At 42.7% G+C, this 23,017-nt stretch overlaps 2 protein-coding genes across 2 annotated transcripts in view; both read right to left on the bottom strand.

The window, feature by feature from the left end:
• nrg3a (neuregulin 3a) overlaps window positions 1-23,017 on the bottom strand; it is a 484,032-nt gene that overhangs the window by 36,501 nt on the left and 424,514 nt on the right. Inside the window, exon 5 of the mRNA XM_084076078.1 lies at window positions 8,458-8,481. Within this exon, the coding sequence (XP_083932204.1) occupies window positions 8,458-8,481 (24 nt within the window). The remainder of the gene's footprint in view (window positions 1-8,457; window positions 8,482-23,017) is intronic.
• adss2 (adenylosuccinate synthase 2) overlaps window positions 1-23,017 on the bottom strand; it is a 463,865-nt gene that overhangs the window by 238,928 nt on the left and 201,920 nt on the right. The gene's annotated exons all lie outside the window — the stretch shown is intronic.

Here is a 23,017-nt window from a genome sequence, read left to right as displayed (position 1 = left end):
GGGGGTAATTCATTGCCATAACGACTAAATTGGGGAGAAAAAGGGGTTAAAAATAATTGGCTCTAAATTTAAATAAAATAAAAAAGAACTAGATAAAGTGCTCCTCGGAGCACAGGTCTCCGCCAGGTCAGATACGTTATTGTGGCCTCCTGGTGGCGCTATAATAGGCCAATGTGAAAAGGGTGCCATTTATTCTTAGGTCGTTCACGGCAATCGGACACTGCATTCATGATTTGAAGCATTTTGCTCCAAAAATGTGTTTTGCTAAATTAGACCTGCTGGTGGCGCTATAACAGGCCAATGTGAAAAGGGTGGCATTTCTTCCTCGGCCTAGTGGGAATGTGCGTGTGAAATTTCACGGAAATCGCACGCTGCGTTCATGGTTTGAGGCAGTTTGTTCAAAACGGACCAATCCTGCAAACTTTGGATGGCAACCTTAACCAATAAGGATGGAATATGGGAAATCGGACAGATCAGGGTTGATCACATGACTATAGAGATACTGTGTACCGATTTGCATGACGTTAACATTGCGCATTTCAGTCTGCTGTTTAATTGTGTTTTCACAGGTCCTGGGTCATAAAAGCAATGAAAAGTGAAATGAGGGCGCTCGGGTGGCGCAGTGGTAAAGTCCCTGCCCACCACCACAGAGGTTGTGGGTTTAAATCCACCGTGGTGCATCCGGCTTTGTCGGGCGTCTATGCGAACACAATTGGCCGTGGTCGGGGGAGGGAAGCCTGGCGGGGAGGGTAATATTGCACATACTCCTACAGGCTGGGGCGGCACCTGTCAGCAGGGAGTGTTGGGCGGGAGGAGTAGTTCTCCCGGTGGGGGCTCCTCACTGGCAGGTGAGTCAGTAGGATACAGCAGTGACAACAGCAGTGACAACACAGAAATGTATGTGGGGGGTAATTCATTGCCATAACGACTAAATTGGGGAGAAAAAGGGGTTAAAAATAATTGGCTCTAAATTTAAATAAAATAAAAAAGAACTAGATAAAGTGCTCCTCGGAGCACAGGTCTCCGCCAGGTCAGATACGTTATTGTGGCCTCCTGGTGGCGCTATAATAGGCCAATGTGAAAAGGGTGCCATTTATTCTTAGGTCGTTCACGGCAATCGGACACTGCATTCATGATTTGAAGCATTTTGCTCCAAAAATGTGTTTTGCTAAATTAGACCTGCTGGTGGCGCTATAACAGGCCAATGTGAAAAGGGTGGCATTTCTTCCTCGGCCTAGTGGGAATGTGCGTGTGAAATTTCACGGAAATCGCACGCTGCGTTCATGGTTTGAGGCAGTTTGTTCAAAACGGACCAATCCTGCAAACTTTGGATGGCAACCTTAACCAATAAGGATGGAATATGGGAAATCGGACAGATCAGGGTTGATCACATGACTATAGAGATACTGTGTACCGATTTGCATGACGTTTGGTTAAAAACTGTAGGAATAATGTGAAAAAATGGGTTTTGCACAAATCGGCCTCCTGGTGGCGCTATAACAGGCCCATGTGAAAGATTTGAGGCAGAGGTTCTGAATTGGCATCCAGGGAGTGTGTGTGCACAGTTTCGCAGCGACCGGGCCAACGGTGCCGGAGATTTGGTGGTAACACACGGACACACAGACACACGGACACACGGACGGACACACGGACGGACACACGGACGGAGGGTAAAACATACTCTCTCGCCATGCCTTACGGCCTGGCGGAGACAATAACTGCTATAGATATGTCATTACACATGCACGCCACACACACACACACACACACACACACACACACACACACACACACACACACACACACACACACACACACACACACACACACACACACACACACACACACACACACACACACACACACAGTCTACTAGTCTACTCTTCACCATAGCTGTCCAGAGGCTGAGCTTCTTCCAGTTAAACCACACTCTGTACAGTGTATGTTGGTGGAAAATCGCCCCACCCTGAAAAGATAAATAAATAGTTGCCTGCAACTCTTTGCTGCGACATTGATTTACAGGGAGAACATCGTCTAGTCAGAGCTCAGTGATCTCTGATGGAAACATTGATGGCCACATGACTGACTGACTAGCTGCAGTATAGAACAATTTTCTCCCTTTCACAGAGCACTGTGAAATATGTATTATAGGAGTCCAAGACTCTGGCAGCAGAGGCAGGATGCGAGAAATGCTGAATTTATTTTGTGTTGTGTATTATGCCTCAGAAATGTAATGTCCTGCGTGGAGGGATTTCAACCTTGAGGCGTTTCTGTTTGATTTTGAAGCTCAGCAATTGGCCTGTCAGAGACGTCTGTGTGATTCTCTAGAAACCCTAACATGGGTGTAGGTTGCCTGAGGACAGGTTACACAAAACACCATAACATTGCAATGGAGACTTTACCGTTGAGCTCTTGATATTATAAAGCCTGATTTATACTTGGGTGTGCGCCTGTGTCTCGCATCCAAAATAGCCGTGACACGTTTGTAGATCTGGCATTTTCTGTGTGAGATGCTGTGGTGATATAGTGGTGCACGGATGGGCTCTCACGTCACCCAAATCTGCGTGTACACATTAATTATCCACCCGTTATCCAACCGCAATAATTATATTATCCAATTTATATATCCGCACAAACCACATTTTCGAAATTATTATTATTATTTTCCGGTATTCCCTGTTAGTTTTCTTAGTTGTGCGATCACAGAAATGCATTGATTTAGCCTATGGAATGTCCGTTCGTCTTTTTCCCTTTCTTTTTTTTTAATCAGTGCTGCTCTGCGCTGAACCTATACGGAGGAGAAATGGAGGGACCCTACCGGTGCACTATCAGTGTTACCATGTCTGCTTAGTGCTTATGTTACTCACTCTTATGTATGGTTAAAGTTGTACTGTGCAAATTTCAAAAAAACGATTTTTAGCAGCCTCTGCTGGTCATTACCGTCACTGCAGGCCGTATGTTTATTACTGCGTTACCCAGAATTCCATTCGTTTTCACCGGAAGACGGAAGTGTTTCAAAAAGCGTTCTTTTAATTGTTTTATACGATCTGTGGATCGTTTCTCTTAGCCAGTGGAGCTTTAGTTACTGTGAGCTGTGTTTTCTTTTTCTGTTTTTTTTTTTCGTTCTTCAAATCATACGATCTCTTAAAATCAGCGTGAGTTTCCTTTTGTTATTAGCGCGGTAGTTCCTGGCGAAACAGGAAACCGGTGCAGTAGTTCCTGGCCAAACAGGAAACCGGTGCATTTCCGCTTCCATTTTCCGGCCAGATGACGTCATTATCGCGGGAACGTCAACCCCGACCCCGTTCCAATAGAAAATATATAAATAAAAGGCTTTCGGGGGTGAAATTCATGGAGTGGGTGTTGTGAAACATTTGCCACTCGCAAAAGATATACAATTTAACTTTAGTTTTATTGAAAAAGTTACCTAGCATTACTTTAAGGGGAGACTGTATGTTATGGGGAGACTGTACAGTATATGGTGTTTTTCTCCATGCTACTCTCTGCCTGCTGCTCTCTGTCACTCACTCTCAGGTCCAGCCCATTCACTCAACTCAACTCCACCTCTCACCAACGGTTGGTCCTTCCCCTCATCAGTCCACCAATCACCTCCATCGTCATCAGATATAAAGCACCTGTGACGGCGGCCATCTTTCTCTTTCCCCACCATGCTTCCACCAGCTCATTTGTTTGCTCCATTGTCCTAACAAATTCACCTTCAGTCTTATAGAGCGTGCCAACGCGTCGTCACCACGGGGGGGGCGTGGCATTGGGCAATGTTAAGTCAACCTGGTTTTTACCCCTCAAAGATGTCCGCCGCTACCAAAAGACACTTGTTGACGCCCCTTTCAGGAATTTTGGCACGCTCTATAAAGACTTATTGATCTTTTGCCAAACGTTTATTACTGGGGAGGGTAGGGTACCCTGTACATCTTGCACGTAGGTAATTTCCGTGTTTAATCCCACTAGTCTAGAGGTGAGTGCCACCCATTGCATTTTCTGTATATTGTTAGAGTAGGAAGGATTTTTGTTTCTCTTTTGAGTAAGTAAGATCTTTATTTTATTTACAGAGAGTTTTGGTTTTACTACATTCTTTCCTTTGGCACCACCTGAGCCTCCCTGTATTGTTACTTGGCTTTCATTTATTTTTGTTCACCTTAGTTTGTTAATAAACAACTTTTCAGTTAACCTCAACCTCTGTCTGTCTCAAGTATATAATTTGGGTATATGTTACCGTCCCTTCCTCCTGGACCACCATCTGGGACGTAACAGCTTACTATAAGCGACTTTGCTTCCTTGCTTTCATAGACTTGGCTGCTTATTTATCTTGCAAAATCTGGCAACACTGGGCACAATGCGAGTCTAGTAGGTGGCTAATTCGTGCCTGATGAAAAATTACGTCACGTTACAAATTATACAAAATAACACACACTCACACAGACACAAGCACGCAGAGATTTAGCTATAGATAGATATATTAGATGTCATTAATTTCTTTCCCACATTATTTCACCTGCGGTTTATCCAATATCAATTCATGATTAAATTTGATTGACCCAAATCCACCCAAACTGCGGTTAACCGCGGCACCTGGGGATAAAACCGCAATCCGCGCACCTCTAACTGGTGTGCAACCAAGCATAAATCAGGCGTAACTGTTCGCTGCGCCTTTGTGCAGGCCTGAGTATAGCATCAGATTACACATGGTCGAACAAATATTTTCAGCTTCATTGATTAGCTCCTCTGTGGGAGTTCTGTGTACTCTATAAGCATCCATTACACAGTATATATTTGTATTAATTAATTTGACATAGTTTAGATATTATTAGAAAAACTTCTTAGCATTGCAAGTGCAAACCAATGTATATTAGGCCATTACTTATGCACGCCATATATCTTACTGAATTAACAGTCAGACAGAATAGGTTATATAATGAGTTATAACAAAATGGCTTTAGTATAGTTTTAAGAAGGTGATCTTTAGCTGTTGACACCTTAAAGACTGAAGAAGGAACCTTTGAATATCACTGCAACAGTCTCTATTGGAGCTGAAGCACAGTCGCAGTCTAGGTAGGTAGGTGGGTAGTTAGGTAGGTAGCCAGGTAGGTAAGGTATTACAGCAGCTCTCATAGAGACATCAATAAAAACACATTATAATAAAAAACATCTAGAATAGGCATCTAAGCATCAATAACCCACAATAAAAATAAAAAAAATGACAGATCAAACGCTACTTAGAGTCCAATGGCTTGAATTCAACATTCCCCGTCCTAATCAGCCTGATCAAGCCAACCAGATGAGGAGTTGTAGTCTTATTGCTTTTTTTTGTCCCTTTTTAGTTCTCTTATAGGATTATGTCAACATGTTCAAACTCAATCAACAGCCCAAAAAAACTCTAAACAGTTTGAAAACAAACTGTTTACACAGACTTCACTCCAAGGTTTCAGTCTCAATTCCTTCGAGAACATACTAAAATACAGGTTTATAACATAGAAAGACAGCTACAGGGCCAAACTTGAGGGTTGCCTAGAGCAAAATCCATCTACAGTATCTGTCTGTCTGTCAGTCTAAATAATTACAGTCTAGGCAGAATTTCAGAAAATCTGAAGCTAGGGGGAGACAAAACCCCCCCCGTCCCCCCCGGGATCTCCACGTCTGCCGTGTATAGGATTCATAAAAATATATATTTCTCTGCTTTCTGTTGCTTTTTGGCAAAAACAAGCTACTTTCAACTGCCAATAACTATGGAACGGATTATGGCGATTCTACGAGACTCTACTACGTCTTTTAAAGCGATTGGCGGGTGGATCGTTGTGAAGATATTCTATGATGAAGGTTAGTGAAAACGCTCGGAATCACTGGTAAGGGCTGCTATAGACGATGTTTTAACTCTGGCATTAAGGGGTTCTGAATCCAAGTCTGCTGTATGCCCAGCTCAAAAATGGCTGATAATGCCTCTAAATGGACAATTTAAAGATGGCGGCCATCACAATGCTGAAATCCTTTTGATAATAACAAGGTAGAAACTTCATTGAATTTAGCTTTTAGGTTATCATATATGAGGACTCCAATGCCATATTCTGATTTGAGATGAAATGTGAGGAAAGTGTTAATTGGGGAAAATATATCATCACTTGGAACACATTCTTTAACAAGACATTTCTTCACCAACGTGATTGTAAAAGTGTCTTGCAAGACCCTCTAGGGGAACCCGTGACAGCTACTGATAGTATCCACAACCTTATGAGGGAAAACATTTGATTGTTTAATTCTGCCTTAAATAGTTTGTGAGGGGAACATTTTTAATTGCTTAATTCTGCTTTAAGTACGGTAGTTTGTGAGGGGTCAAACTAGATCGATTTTCCTGCTCATCACAAACCCATTTTTTGTGTGAAAATATATATTGCTGGGTGCATTAGTCATTTAAATTCCTCAAATACTATGAGATATTGCTCCACAATGTCAAATGGTGAGGGGTGGGTACTGGTGGGGCCTGGAGTGGAGGTAGAGGGGAATCGGGGGTGGGTGTGGATGTGGAGGTAAGGGGGGCTGTAAGTCCAGGGAGTCCTGGGTTGTCCCCCTCTCCCCATTACAGATTTGATGTGGATCCCCTCAGTGGGGATACAGTGAAGAGACATGGCCCCATATGGGCGTGGAGGAGGTGTGGAAGTCAGTGCCGAACTTTCAGACTTTCAGAACTTTCAGTGACAGGGATAGGTTCCTTTGCTTGTTACAAATGTCTTTTTTCAGGAGCTTTTTAACAGCAGGAAGGGAAAGGTGAATAGCCCATGATGCCCTGTGCTCCATTCTCCCCATATGATCCTAGTTTAACTTTAACCAACCTCCAGGCCCATAAGGGATATGTTATTAATATACTTCAGCATAGTTGTGGCCGCCATCTTTAAATTGTCAATTTGCATTAGCAGCCATTTTTGAGCTGGGCATACAGCAGATTTGGATTCAGCACCCCTTAATACCCCTAAAATAATATGTAAGACATAAATTAACACGATTTGCCTTCAGGGTTAAGATTTTTGGGAATCTGACCTAGACTAATAACACCTGTCTCTGTTAATTGTATAAGCTCTGTATAACAGTATGTGCTTTTCGAATGTCTGGGACTGGGCAATGGCTGACAAACTGGCCCAATACAATGAAAAAATAACAACAATGGAAGCTCTTCCAAATGCAGCAAAACGTATATAAGCTATAAAGCAGTGCACAATTTATCCAGCATATTTAAAGCAAGAACAAATAAACCAAAAACAGTTCAAACTACTACAGTATGTCCTCTGACAGGTGGTTTTCTGTTCCAAAATATAATGCTACATACAAGGTCACAACTTTGTATACCATTAGAAACAAAAGTACAGGCAAGAACATCTATTGGCAGCCAAAGAGGACGTTGTCAATGGGTACTACTAACCCTGCCATCTCTATACCTGAAGTATGGAAAGAACCTACATTCTATCGACTGAAAAGAGTGGAGAATGCTAGACAGAATCAGGCATTTGTGTTGCTAACTAGCCTTTCCCCATGACACCCTGCATAGACCCTGCAAGGAGAGCCAAGAACAGCAGACAGCCTTGCAAAGACATTGAGGAGCTACTGGCACAATGCCTGCACACAGTCTCCCAGTTTATGGAAACACAATGCACAATGCATACTGTACTGTATATGCATACAAGCATATGTAGATGCTTGATGCAAAGCCTTCTGGACACAAGCCAAACATACCGACACATCTTGACATGTACACCACACACGCATGCGCGCACGTGTGTACACACACACACACACGCACACGCACACACGCACGCGCACGCGCACACGCACACGCACACGCACACACACACACACACACACACACACACACACACACACACACACACAAATGAGAAGTAGTTGGTCTTGGTAGCAGTACCAACATCATAAAAACTCCCTGACTGTACCCTGCTTGCCTCTCTGTTCTCGCTGTTTCCAAGGAGACTGCAGCACATTGGTATTCTGAAGGGACATTTCATGAGCAATTGGAGAGAGGGAGAGAGAGAGAGGGAGAGAGAGATAGGAAAAAGAGAGAGGGAGGGAACACAGAGATGAAGCCAGAGACAAAGAGAAGAGAGATGAAAGCAGAGAGATATAATGATATATACATAACATATAGGGAGTAAAGATAAGTGAAGAATAAAACCATGTATGTATATATTATAGATGGGTGTGTCTATGACATCATTTTCAGACACTGTGTTTTTCATCACATGGGATCAGCACAGCTCAGTGTCTTGATCTCCAACGTGTGTGATAATGTAGGTATGTTCACATCCGTGGAGATGAGGTTCATGACCATGATGTAATGCACATATATTTAAACAGTCAACGTGCAGGGCTTTATGTAACATGAAAGCATAGGGCAGGGGTGACTCACACACATGTAAGACAAGAGAAGATTTTGCTTACCCATAAACTCGATGCCCAAGTGATCTGTTATTCCGAGAGGCACGTGGAGAAGGAAGGGCAGGGGGGGGCGAGAGAGAGAAAACAAGTTGTTAGCAGATTGTTGCGTTAGCATTGTCTGTCACAGTGCATAGCCGGATCACAGTTCACTTGATATTCTGCATCAGAACTTAAGGCACATGCCTGCCAGGGCTGACTGACACACATAATGCATGTTCAAATGCACGTATACACACATGCACGCACGGATGCACGCACATGTACCCAGCAAGGCTAGGCGTAATCTACACACAGGATAGTGCCTTTCCCCTGGAACCAGAGTAAAACCTGATTTAGTGTCATACAACCGTGTCGCTTGCCAAATGATTTTTAGATCATGATCACTACACCAGTTGTATCATTAAGAAGGCGCAACAGAGACAGACTAAACACCCTGATCAATTTCTGCCACACCACCATAGAGAGCATCCTTACAGGGGGCATAATGGTGTGGTTTGGCAACCTGACTGAACAAGACCACAAACAACTTAGAAGGACAGTAAAACACAAGAAATCCCAGGAACATCACTGCCACTGCTTCAGGACATTTATACCACCCACTACAGAAGGAAGGCCCTAAGTATCATGCAGGACACCTGCCACCACCCAGAAAATGGTCTGTTCTCACTCCTTCACTCAGGAAAAGGCTTTACAGAGTATCAAAGACAGTTTCTACCCTCAGGCGGTCAGAATAATGAACAGTATAGGCACCTTACATAACTTGCAGTGCTTTATTATTTAGCTGGATTTCTGATTCCTTATTTATTGTTTTCGTTACTTATATTGCTGCCTCCGCTGGCGGACAGCCATGATTGGATGCATTATGTATTTGGCTTGTCCGTACAGTAAGTACGTACTGTACTTACTGTCTGCCGGTTTCAACATTTTGAACGCAAGATCTCAGGAAGAATAGAATAGAGCTCGCCCCAAAACACGCTTGCCGTGTCAAATCCGACAACCTCGGAATGGTCGCCACTGAGGTTCCTAAACGTAACCTCAGTAAAACTATGCCTAAACCTAAACTTATTCCTGAACGTCACCTCAGTAAAACTATGCCTAACCCTAACCTTATTACTAAACTTAACCTCATTAAAACTATGCCTAACCTTAAACTTATTCCTAACCATGCATGAGCTAGGACACATGCATGTCATTGCATTTGAATGTGTATGGTACCTTTTAAATGTATATGACAATAACGTTGAACATGATTCTGAATCTGTACAGTATAATATATGGATACCAGGAGTGATGTGGTTAATTGATAGCTAGCAGTGTGCTGCTTTGTTCCTATGCCTACACAATATGAAAGTAGCTTGGCGCGCTTGGACCATTATTTTTGTCATGGTATTTTGTTTCCTTGTGTAACTCAATCACAGTACAACCGACCTTTCAAACACAGGCAAATAACAGGACATCATTACATCGTCACATTCGCACTGTTCCTGGCCAGTACATAGATTACTGTATATACAGTAATGGACTTTGCACCTCAAAGATGTAGGGAATAGGCTAAGAGTTGGTTCAAAGCTTGCATAATCACAAATATACATACTGGCCTACATATAAAACTACATAACATATTTGCACAAAGTTTTAAGTTTTTCAGTCCTATTTTCAACGATTTTATATCTGCTATTTTCAAATCCAGCTAAAAAAAGTTTCACCTAATGAGATGCCCAATGACATGTATCTTTTTGAGCTGAATCTGTCTTGGTAGATAAAACCCTTTTAGACCTGAGGACGATTCTAAAAATAAGGTAAAAACAGTTTTCTGAAAATAATAAAAATGATAATAATGTTGCTATAAATTCCTTTGCATAACCACATAGTTATAACACATTCATGTCATTACAGACTATAATTGGTTACTTTTAAGCTTGAGTTACAGATCATCACCATGGCATACCAAGCCAGCAGAGGGGCAGAGAGAGGCGTTCCCTGGAGTAGAGTCAAGGATCTCGCTATCTTGAACCAAACCACTGCATGTCATCTGCCTCTTGCAACCCATATGGCCTAATGCCTCAAAATATAACCCCCATCCTCAACACAAACACACTATTACAACATAATCCATGGAAAGTACTCATTTATCTGGTGTCAACAGCAGCTTGTAGATGAGTGTGATGGTCACTCCTAGTCCCAAATCTAAACACTGGGCGAGCTAGCAGCTCATCTTAATGCCAACGGCTTTGTCCAATCTAACCTCCATCTTATCGACCAGTGTCAGCCCCCATATAAGCGGATCATCTTTCACTTTACTGATGACCCAATAGACATCTCATTCTCCCTCTCTCTCACTGTCTCCTTCCACTCTCCCTTCATAAACGGACAGGATATCAGGACAAGAATAGATGAACCCGATAAGTGAAAAAAGTTATGCTTCTTGGAATGCCCAACACTCATATCTTTCCGTCTGTGGAGAGCCAGACGGAGAGGCAGGTGCTGGTGACAGGGAGTCCGTGGACAGTCTCCATGTACTTCCCCTCCCCATGGAGACACACACACACACACACACACACACACACACACACACACACACACACACACACACACACACACACACACACACACACACACACACACACACACACACACACACACACACACACACACACACACACACACACACACCCACCTCCATCTAAATGTATATACTATATTAGTATAGGTGATCAAGGTACTTTCAAAACTAAAACAGGAAACATGGGGACAGACAGACTAACAGAGTAGGAGGGAGGTCTACAACTGCACAAAAACTGCATGGACTTTTTGGCCCAGTGACAGCTAATCACACTGTACCCTCAGTATTTACTAAACAGTAACATCCAGAAACCATGGTATCTTTAACACATGAATCTGGCGTCTCTATAGACAGGTTTCCTGTTAGTAAACATTGAGAGGAATATGACCGCGCAGCTGCGGGGGGAAGCCTATGGGTGCGTTTGGAAATTACGCACCGGAGCACACTCGCTTATTAGTTTGTATTGGTCAGTGCGCTCACTGCCGCTCAGGGCTGTATTTTCGAACGCGCCTTCCACCCCCAGGCATGCGCAGATTGCGCATTCTGCTCTGTGATGACGTCGCTCGGAAACCCGTCTATTCTGGGCATGTTCTAATAGACTAACATTCTGCAAAAATAGCTCACAACGTACCCCAGCGCGATGCGTTGTGAGCTTGTAGATCGGCTATTTCCGGCGAAGAGATTTTCGTCGGAAAGGAGGGGACCATGTATAGACCCCTGGGGGACCTTGGTCAACAAAACACTGTACGTACTGTACATAATGTTTTAAGTGGTTAAGGGCCCCTGTAACCGTAATATTGTGGTAATTGTGCATGCTTGCATGTGTGCAGAATTTCCTGTCTGAATTGCCCTAGCTGCAGTCATTTTAAGAAGAGTTTTGTCATTACAAGTCCCAATGAGATGGGACGATACAAATATAGTACATCGCTTAACAAAATCCAGAACTGTCAGCGTAAAAAACTGTATGCCTTAAGATTGTCTTCCAAATAACTGGTATTATCCTTCCAAACCAGCAAGACGGCCGAGAGAAATCAGTTTGAACTGTTTTTTTTTTTTTTTTACAAAAATGCGTTTTAATTGGACCAATCACTATCAAACCCATGGCCTGAGGTGAAGAAAAGAAACGACATTTTGACAAAAAAAAAAAAAAAAAAAACCTTGCCCATACAACTGAAACAGAAGGATTGCTACAGTAGTAGCAATTTTCTTTCCCCACCACGTTAGCGTTTTTTGCCATAAGTGCAACCTTGTAGCAGATGGAGAATTTGGAGTTCATATATCTGCCATTGCCCCTTAGTGTTATCACCTTAACCTGGCAAACCTTAAAAATTTCTATTTCCATTGGCTATTATACTTCTTCTGCTGTATGGGTTGCCTCAAGGCTAAATTCATGAACCTGACACAGTTTTTTGTACATTGGCGGATGCTAACAACACTCAGCTCTATCTGTCAGTTAAACCAAATGATTTTTGTGATCTGGACAGGGTTCTGTAACCGTACAGCTGCACTGCCAAGGACTGAATGTCAGAAGGCTCACCCAGGCACATTCATGCAACTGAAATCCTAGGTATCCATAGGTTACTAGACTGAATGAGCAGTGTTTGGAGTTCACTGTGAACTTTTCCAAAGAACATAGTTTTTCAAAACTCTGTCAAACTACTGTAGAACATTTTGATACATATTAATGTATGAAAATAATATGTGCCATGATGATACTGTATGCTAAAATTTGGGATTTTGGTGCATTATCAGTACTAGACCGTTGCCCTTAAGGCACCGGCCTACTCGGATAACACACAAGTCAGGAACGATGTAAAACAGTAACGATGCAAGTTGGGAATGATGCCCCCACCAAGTTTTGCAATACCCGTGGTACCTGCTGTCAGAGTTCTCTCTGTACCCATTGTTAGAGTATCCAGTGTGACACACAGACCTACTCGGGAATGATCCAGGTTGGGACCGATGCAAGTTGGGAATGCGTGCCCCACCCGTTTATGCAATTCACATTATACTTCTTGTACTTGTCAGAATACGCGTTGTACCCGTTCTCAGAGCACCCAGTGCAGTACCCACTAACATATGACTGTCAATTAAATATGGAGATACGGGGTCCCTCACGTCGTCCGAAACTGCTGATGTCATGTTGATGACGTACATGGGAAAACATGAATGGAGTTCTATTGTACACGCTGCCACTTATATTGGTGCATCCGCACAGACATGACACAAAGCGCTGACAATCCGTAAAGCCCAGGGTCGGGTTGGCCAATCAGGGAAGCCGGTGCCTACATATCCCCCAAACACAGAGATTCGGTGCGACAGACAGATATCCGTGTTTTTTCTGTTCTCAGTAACCGTTGGTAGCATCGCACAACAAAGTACAAACTCGGTTTATGCCTGACGCTGTCATATGATGAAAATAGCCGATCGAAATAGCCAGGCAATGGTCTGTGGCTGTGCTTCAACAAATGCACTCACTCACACTCTCACTCTCACTCTCTCTCTCGCTCTCTCTCGCTCTCTCTGTTTTTCCCCAATGACAGATCAAAGGAACACCTGTACAGTTGTGCATGTCAAAGCAATGGCATTAGATCATAAAACCTGAGTGATGGCTTCACTCTCTCTGTCTTTGTCTGTCTGGGCACAACAGAGATGCGCTGCATGCCATTTCCAATTTATGCTTACAGTACTGGATTTTAGAGAAGGGGCCATAAATCGATGCCTTGACAGATGGCTGTGGAGAAAGAGGAGAGCAGGGGTAGTGAGAACGTGATGCCGTACAGTCATAATGAAACGCAGCATTGATAAGAAACTCTGCGCATTGCAGTCTCTCTTCTTTCAAGCGGTCTCACTATACTGTATGTATCCATCTCCCTTTGCTTTGCTCAGACTTAGTGCACACACTGAATCACACGTGCAGGCTAGCACTCCCCCCCACACACATTAGGAGTACAAGTAAAAATAAACTGTATTTATTCACATTCAGTAACTGTAGTTGCATCTGAAACTGCTGCTCGCCGGTTTGCTAATTGCAGACATGCAGGTGGATCTAAACCAACGGCAGCCATTTTTCTCCCCTGCTTTTCAAATCCCCATTCTGCATGGTTCAGTTCACATGTGTCCCACACCGAGGGAGTACCAGACAAACACCATAAATAACTGTCACCTTTCACTGTCTCAACACAGACAGATTAATAGCTGTTGACTGTCCATAACAGTGGCATACAAACGCAACAATGACAGTAATCAATCCATTTTGTATGACAGTGTCATCTTGTCATTGACCATCTTTCACTGTCATGTTCCAGCACGTCTTCTCTTTCTCCCTTGCCTCCCTCGGTTTCTGGCACACACTGGTTTCTATAGTAACCAGGTATCTTTATCTATAGTGCCCTGACCCCTGTCCGCAGTACATTCACATAGCATCAGGAATACTGATATTCATGTAAATGGGCTATGGATTGTTTAACATAATCCTCAGAAAATAGCAGTATCATCACAGGTTCAGTGTTGACAGCATCCCACTTCTTCACTTTATCCATAAAATCCATGAAAGAAGGTATACTGTATGTACTGCATAAAGCAAGCAATACTTTTTTTGCCAATCTGTTGCTGTAAACACAGGAGTGTAAGTTCTCATTTCTGATGGGTAGAAATGGCTTATTTTCCATTTAAAGGCAAGCTCTCCAGAGATCTGTGTAAATATACCAGAAAAATACACTGTACGTTCGTTTATAAGGCCAAATAAAGCCTGGGATGGGCTTTTACAATTCTGACGGTGTAGTGTTTGAGTTGACCCATTTGCTGAAGAGCTGAAGAGTAATGGCGGATCCAGTGATTTCAATCTGTGCAGTCCAATGGAAAACAAACAAACCCAACTTTACAATCATTCGGAAATTCAGAGCGGGAGTGAAGATTTGCCTATGACATGTACAAAATAGCCAGCTAGAAGGTAGACCAATGAGAGAATGTATTGTTTAAGAATGACTATTGAAATAAATCATAGGTTTCTCTCTCCCCACCTGCAACACAGACATCATTCTGTACTTAATCTAATCTCAACAACTAAGATCTTCTCTTTTCCTTGGGTCCCTGGCAACAAATCTTTTTAAATGGGGATTCTGCGGCTTAATAAGCATCATTTTGGTTGTCCTTGACAGGAAGCCCAAATAAGCAACAACACTTTAGAAACAAGACACAAAACGTGAAAGAAATACACACTATCTGCAATTACCAATATTTGTATGCAACTTTAGTTTACAGAAAGCCCAAAGTCACTTTATACAGCAACAATGCTGTTGACTATACAGCGTACATATTCATGCATGTAGACACGCTGCAGAAGATACGGTGGGAAATGGGAAAAGAAAACAAACCAGATTCAATGAAATAATTGAATGATCGGATGATACACAGACTATGCTTAGAAAGATGTATTTTTGTGAGCGGGCAGTGACAAAACTCTAACCTACATTAACGTACATTAGACCTTTATTATCTTTCCGTCAGGTCCTGAGTATTCTGGTCTTGCAATGTACAGCAATTTACTTACGAATCCATCGGTGTCACACATGGACACAGATATACAGGACGGTTCCTGCAGTATGTCATTTAATGTGACGGAAGGTGGTAACACTACCTGGGTTAGTGGGTTCCGTAATGATGTGGGTAGAACATGGCACTGCCTTACACTGCCACGGTTAAGACCACTGTTACGCATAATGTAGCATAAAACCCATACTGTAAGCCGCAGGACACTAGCCACACACTTCTATCGTTGCGTGTTTCAGGCTGCCATTCCCTGCACCCCACAGCCCTTCCTGATCCTCTCACTTTCTGTCATGTCACATGCAAGAAAGCAGAGGCAGCATAATGTACAAACACCTGTCCCACGAAATAAACAGGGGAAGGTGAAACAGACAGAATTTGGAGCTGGCGCTACCAACCAACCATGAAGGACAGTCTCGTGTTCTGGTGAAGTCTAACAGGGCCGTTTGACCTGAACAGCGATCCTTGACGGGATCTACCATGGATGTGGGTTCTCAGACCAGAGGCCTTATTGGAGCAGAGCCAGGTGGAGAGCAGGTTAAGCACAAATAATTAACTCAGATGCTGCTTCACCCGAGCTGAGCGCGGTTGAACAGAGCTAGGTATGAGATGTTGAGCCTGAGGGGGGAGGCTGACATAAAATGCTGGCTGTCTTCTAAAGCTCACTTCACATGGACAAAGCTGTGTGTGTGTGCTTAGTTTATGTGTTATATGAAGCAGGAGGTACCCCACTACTCAAACCATGTAACACGTGAACAGCCCGAAATCAAAAGGGAGTGCACAGTGCTATAACTATCTTAACATAATAAAGTACATTTGAAAATGTATAGGAAGAGGAAGTTTTTATTCTTCTAATCTAATGGGCAGTCAAATAGCTAGAATTGTTCAAACTGTTTCTCTGTAAAATATTTATATAATGATAAGCAATCACAAAATATAAAGATAAGCAGAAAGCTAGAAACGATAGACAATGTGAATACACAAAGTGTGTAATAAATTGACAGACACCTAATGGTTTTGTTTCATCTGTGTCTCTCTTCTTTAGACTTCCCACAAGAGAATGTACCGGAACTAGTGGGTGTGTTATAGAGAAAGACAGAGAGAGAGAGAGAGAGAGGTGCAGAGACGGAGGGATGGATGGGAGGGGTAAATCACAGGCAAGCGGATCAGCATGGCTCTCCTCTCTGGGCAGAAGAGATTTGTACGCCAATGGTTGTGATCGAGTGGGGTAAGTGAACTCCCATCACTCTCGATGTTCCCACAGGGACAGACAATGACACTTCACTTAGTCGTCAACTCCTAAAACCTAACAAAAAGGCACATTAAAAAGTAATTTGGCCTCAAAAGCATTGGGTCATTTTGTCCGGTGATAGGCGGCCTCTCCTTCCAATGGCTCCATCACCCAGGTGTAGGTCATATACCCATTTTCCACCGGTGCCCACAGAAAACTGTCATAATGCTAAAGCTCATAGTTGGCCAAGAGCAGTGCACACGGCACATAATACACATGAACAATGGTCACTTGTGCACAACGATTTCAAGAGGCCTGGTTCGAAACATCAACCATCTCACATTGGGACCGCTGTTTAAAGCTCAATTTAGCCTTTAAAGGGGGCCATTATGCTAATTTCCAGCTATTATGATTTTATTCTGGGACTCTACTATAGTAGCTTTGGATGATTCACAGTTCAAACAACTCGTTATTTATCTTATACTGGCTCTTTATGCAGCCCCTCTTTTCAGTCTATCTCTAAAAACCCAGCCGTATTAGCCGTTGACTCATTAAGGCCCCCTCTAAAAGCCCTCTTTATTCTGGTTGGTCAACTTTCTTTTTTGGATGGATGACATCCATGTAGAGGCAATGTGGGCAGAGCAGATGCCCATAAAGAAATCCATCACGTGTGACACGGGCTTGTTTTGAAAGGAGAAAAAGCCCTTGAAACCTAGCATTCTGAGCAATCTGAATTGTGAGCTTTTAGCTCACAAGGATTACTTCATCATTTGTTTAACTCATTATTTGAAACTTTGGCCATGTTTAATATGAACATCCGACATCATAACATATACGTCTACATGACAGAAAATGAAGAAATGCTTAGGCCTAATAGGCCCCCTTTCATGACTGCTATTGTCATATCCAGCAGAATTCACAATGTAAAACTTAACTTGGATCACCTCTGTAGCTTGACAAGGAGACCTCCTGATGAGCTAAAGGCCGTGACCCACAATGTTGGACTCAGGGATTTGATCACCATAAAACGTGTGGAAATTTACAAACGAACATTTGCAATAACTGCAATCATTCATCACTGAACGATTTCGAGAGCAAGAGAAACAGTGTGAAAGGGCGAGGGATATAAAAGAGTAGAGATGAGAAATAAGAGTGTAGAGAGGGACAAGGAGGTGGGGAAGAACGAATGGCCTCTGCATTCCTGCCACCCTTGCCCAGTTATTATTAATGACCTGTGACTGGAGGGGCAGTAGTATATAGTATGCCTCCCTGCAAAAGCTTCTACAATGTTCTGAGATAATCTGCATTCCAGTGCTGTATTCTTCGCTAAACAGGGGCTGACAAGAACTGCACTTCACCATGAAATAGACCATCCACATCCATTAGTGTGGGTATGTATGCACAGCCAGAAAGCCTTGATCCACTGCTGCATACAGCACTCAGCAAAATAAATAAGTGAACACTGAACAAAATAAAACAGAAAGAGAAACATTGATCAAGTTTTTTTTCCCCAGTCCATCCAAAACATTACCATTTGCTAGAGTCAAAATATTTTGAGCGAGTCCAGTCGCAGAACGGGGACTGTGCCAGATGTATTCCAGCAATCGATATGAAATTTCTGTTCTCTTTTCCACCTCTCTTTCTTGTCTCCTTCTCTTTTCCAATTGTACTTCCATCGCAACAGCTAGATAGAAGGTAAATTGGCCACAGCAATCAGAATCAATTACATTCTATTGTAACAGGCGATTCAGCATTACTGCTCAGCTTAGCCTCAGAGTTAGGAGGAATATATTTTTTGGGAAAACAAAGAAAGCAGTGTGCATTTTATTTTAGCCCCGCTAGTCGTGGGATGGCTCAGGATGGCTATATTGGTCGGTCGGTCTGCTGGTTGGTCGGCCTGTCCACCACTTTACCCCAAACAAGTTTATTGTGAAAACTACTGCCATGGAGTTTGTTGTGCACTTTATGATCCCCAGAGGATGTGCCCACTGATTCTGGTGACTTCATGGCCTTTCTTCTAGTCTAGCGCCTCCGTTAGGCCAACATTTCCACTTGCATAAAAGATACAGAGAAATCTAACTGGTGGATTACTGTCAAACCTGCTGAGCACATTCATGCTCCCCGGAGGATGAAATCTAACCACTAGAGTGACCTTTCCCTTTGCCTTGTTTCAATTTTAGCTCCTCTACTGCCAGTGTGGAGCTGGCAGTAATAGCAATGTCGGTTGGTTCAAAACACTTTGTTCCAGTTGGGTGTAGGGAGCACAGCTTCTAGGGGCAGCTAGTGGGCTTGTTTTTTTTTTTTTACGGTATTGCCGAAGGGGCTAGAAAAGGGCTGGCCTGTATGTACAGTATGTCCCTACAAAAGTAGACCATCTGTATGTCACCACAAAAGTATACCAATCACTGCTCACATTGCAGCACCAATCACAGAGCAGCTTAAGCTGCCCTATGCATACAGCACAGGTCTCGCAAACCACCCTCTGAGTGGGGAGAAAAATAAGGGTGGCTAGAAAGTGTGACAGAAGATTGTGTAGTCTACAAGGTGAACTTCAGTTAGCCACAGTAGAATCCACGATGTAAACAACATAAAGTGAGAAGCCGCATAGAAGCCAGGGAGCACTGACAAAGTTCCTTGTTTATCAAGCGACCCCAGAGGCTAACATGGTATGACAAATCATGTCAATTAAATAAAAGTATTTTGTTTTTAAAACCCAACCCTGGTTGATTTGAGCATGCTTGAACATTTGACATTTAAGGCCTAATTTAAACTATTACTATAAAACTTGTCGATGTCGTTATGGCATAAACAATACGTTGAAGGGTAGATTTAGGAGGTTCAAATCATGCATACTACTTTAAATTATTTTATTTTAACTTTTTCATATTTTGGAAACAAAATTGCCAATTTCAAACTGCAAAACATACATACACAATACATGTGTAGTGTATGGCTGAAGCATTGCATTTCCTTGTGATTATGGTATGAGTACTTGTTACAACCATGTAACAGTATGTGCAATCTGGGAACCCATCGGAAAGAAAAGAAGGAACAAAGAGAAATAATTCTTTGAAGCGCTGAATCTGTCTCGAGAGACTACACGTGTGTAATGCAGTAATGCAGCTGTAAGACCTGTTGTGTTTGTATTATTGTGTGTTATGGGTATAACTGTTCCGAAATGCCTAGATTTCTATGCATTTCAGGGGTTTGGGGGGCTGGCACGGCCGGAATAAGTATCCCTTATTTTAATTTCTGAAAGGTGGCAGCCATATGCATTGGATATCACAGTAGCCCAATGTAAAAGGACGAAGGCAATTGTCACACTACAGTTAGACTGAAGAAATGTTTTCAATTTACATTTTATGATGTTGGATATTATATGTAGGTAGGGGAGGTTCAAGCCAGTTAGCTAGACAAGCCATGCGGTCATTAGACTCTTGTGTCTTGTTTACCGTTGCTTGAAACCTGTGAATAATGGATTGGTCATTGGGGGCAAGATAGAAACTATGGAAAAAAGGAGAGAAGAATCAGCTATTATTTCGTGTCTCTATTCTCTCGAGGGGTAAGCTGTCATGAGAACAAGATTTGTGTGATTAACTTCTTCCTGCTATTATATCCCAGGGCTGAGGGAAAATAAAGGACTGATGCTTTAGTCGGGAGCACAAAACCAATATAGGCCATGCCTTAATTCTCCTAATATTCTAAATTCAATTCATTTCAAATTGAATCTAATGAGGATATATGGACATGCATTCAGGCACGCGTGCACCTTCGCGGGCACACACACACACACACACACACACACACACACACACACACACACACACACACACACACACACACACACACACACACACACACACACACACACACACACACACACACACACACACGTATGCATCTTGCATACGCATGGCAGGACATTATTTATTAAGGTGTAATGTACTGTTCCCTATCTTCTCCCAGCTGGGGCTCACAGGCACCGGCCACAGCCATACCGAAGGCTAAGCTCTCCGAGGTGCCCTGCCTTGAAAATATTTCATTCATATTAGCCTCCTTCGTCACATTCCATATATTTGTATTCACAACTCATAGCCATTGTTATTTTCTATTTATTTCATGGCCTGGATAAAAGCTGGCCAGAGGATGCCAATTAAATGTGTTTTAGGTATTTAATGCAATTAGATCAGACATTCATGACTGACATTCATGCATGTGTAATGTGTCAACTCAACAACAATATCTAGTCAAGTTCCTAGTAAATGTCCGTTTATGGGGTTAATAAAATAAAATTCTGAACATTTAGGAAAAACATCCATGACAGGACCTAAAGAAAATCAGGGAGCAATTGAACATGTTCACAAGGCATCCATTTAGCTCTTCATAGTACAAAGTAAGCGCAAAATGGCCACCATGTGATTTTAGTCAATATGTAATTTGGGACAGACTTTACTTAAATAATCAAAAGGAGAAGGCACATATATCTGCAGGGTTAATGAAAGCCCCAGGTTTGTGTGCAAATAAGTATATTATGTCACTAATTAGGAGCCGGGCAGCTATGCTGGCGTTCCCTCTTGTATTTGCCTTTCTTCTTCTATCTTCCAATCAGGAAATCTTTCTTCCCATACATGAAAATAAATACAACTTGTGGCCCTAATAGTCCTGATGATGGCACAACGGCAACCACAACCATGAATTTATGGCTTTGTGGGGTGTGTAATTGATAGAAAACTAGAAAAAGTGCTCCTCGGAGCACAGGTCTCCGCCAGGTCAGGTAGGTTATTGTGGCCTCCTGGTGGCGCTATAATATGCCAATGTGAAAAGGGTGCCATTTCTTCTTAGGCCTTGCACGGCAATCGGACACTGCATTCATGATTTGAGGCATTTTGTTCAAAAAATGTGTTTTGCTAAATTAGACCTGCTGGTGGCGCTATAACAGGCAAATATTAAAAGGGTAGTATTTGTTCCTCAACATAGTGTGAATGTGCGTGCAAAGTCTGACCACAATCGGACGCTGCGTTCATGATTTGCGGCATTTTGTTGAAAACGGGCCACACCTGCAAACTTAAGATGTGAATTTTAGCCAATCGGGATGGAATATGAAAAATTAAACAGATCCGCCTTGATCACATGACTATAGAGATCATGTGTACTGATTTGCGTGAAATTTGGATAAAATCGGAAGAAGTAATGTAAAGAAATATGTTTTACATAAGTCTGCCTCCTGGTGGCGCTATAAAAGGCAGATGTGAAAAATGCAGGTCAAAGATTTTTCCTTGACCTCTAGGGAGTGCACATACAAAGTTTTACACAGATCGGTGCAGTTAAAGGTGAAAACACGAAGCAGCCTGTTGTAGCGCCACCATGAGGCTGATTTCAAAATGCTCAAGTGGCAGTTCTTCCTCGGCCTAGTGAGAATGTGCGTGCAAAATTTCACGGAAATTGCATGCTGTGTTCATGATTTGAGGCATTTTGTTCAAAACGGAGCAGTCCTGCAAACTTTGGAAGCCATTTTTAGCCAATCCAGATGGAATATGAGAAATCTGAAAAAGTTGTTTGGTTTAATGACTATAGAGATACTGTGTACCGATTTGTGTGACGTTTGGACACATTTTGTAGGAGTACTGTCATAAAATGTGTTTTAGCAAAAGCGGCCTCCTGGTGGCGCTATAACAAGCCCATGTGAACATTTTGGGGCAGAGGGTCTGAATTGGCATCCAGGGAGTGTGTGTGCACAGTTTGGCTGCGATCAAGCCAACGGTGGCAGAGATTAGCTGTCCACAGACGGACGGACAGACAGACAGACGGACAGACGGACGGACGGACGGACGGACGGAGGGTAAAACATACTCTCTCGCCATGCCTTCGGCCTGGCGGAGACAATAAGCCCTATTTTGGGTGAACTACTTCTTTAAATAATCTCTACAGTGCAGCTTAATGATAAATCCATGAAAATCCACCGATTCTTTCTCAAGTTATGTTGTACACACAAACACAGACAGGAATGATTACAATATCCTGCCATGAATGCATGTGGGCAGGACAAAGAAAGAAAGAAATAATAACCTATAGGCCCTCAAAGTAACAGGGGCCTGTGGCATCAGACACTGCAGGATCCCCATTCCCCAGGCAGAACCTAGCTATTAATATGAATCCCCTGAGGATACCATAGCTTCTAGTGTGACAGCATTCTAACATTGGCCTTACGCAGCTAAGTCCAA

This window comes from Gymnoscopelus microlampas, assembly GCF_963454915.1.
Source record: "Gymnoscopelus microlampas genome assembly, chromosome: 13".
In the NCBI taxonomy this organism is placed as follows: Eukaryota; Metazoa; Chordata; class Actinopteri; order Myctophiformes; family Myctophidae; genus Gymnoscopelus; species Gymnoscopelus microlampas.
Note: the sequence above shows the minus strand (reverse complement) of the source record. Positions and strands in the feature narration are given on the sequence as shown.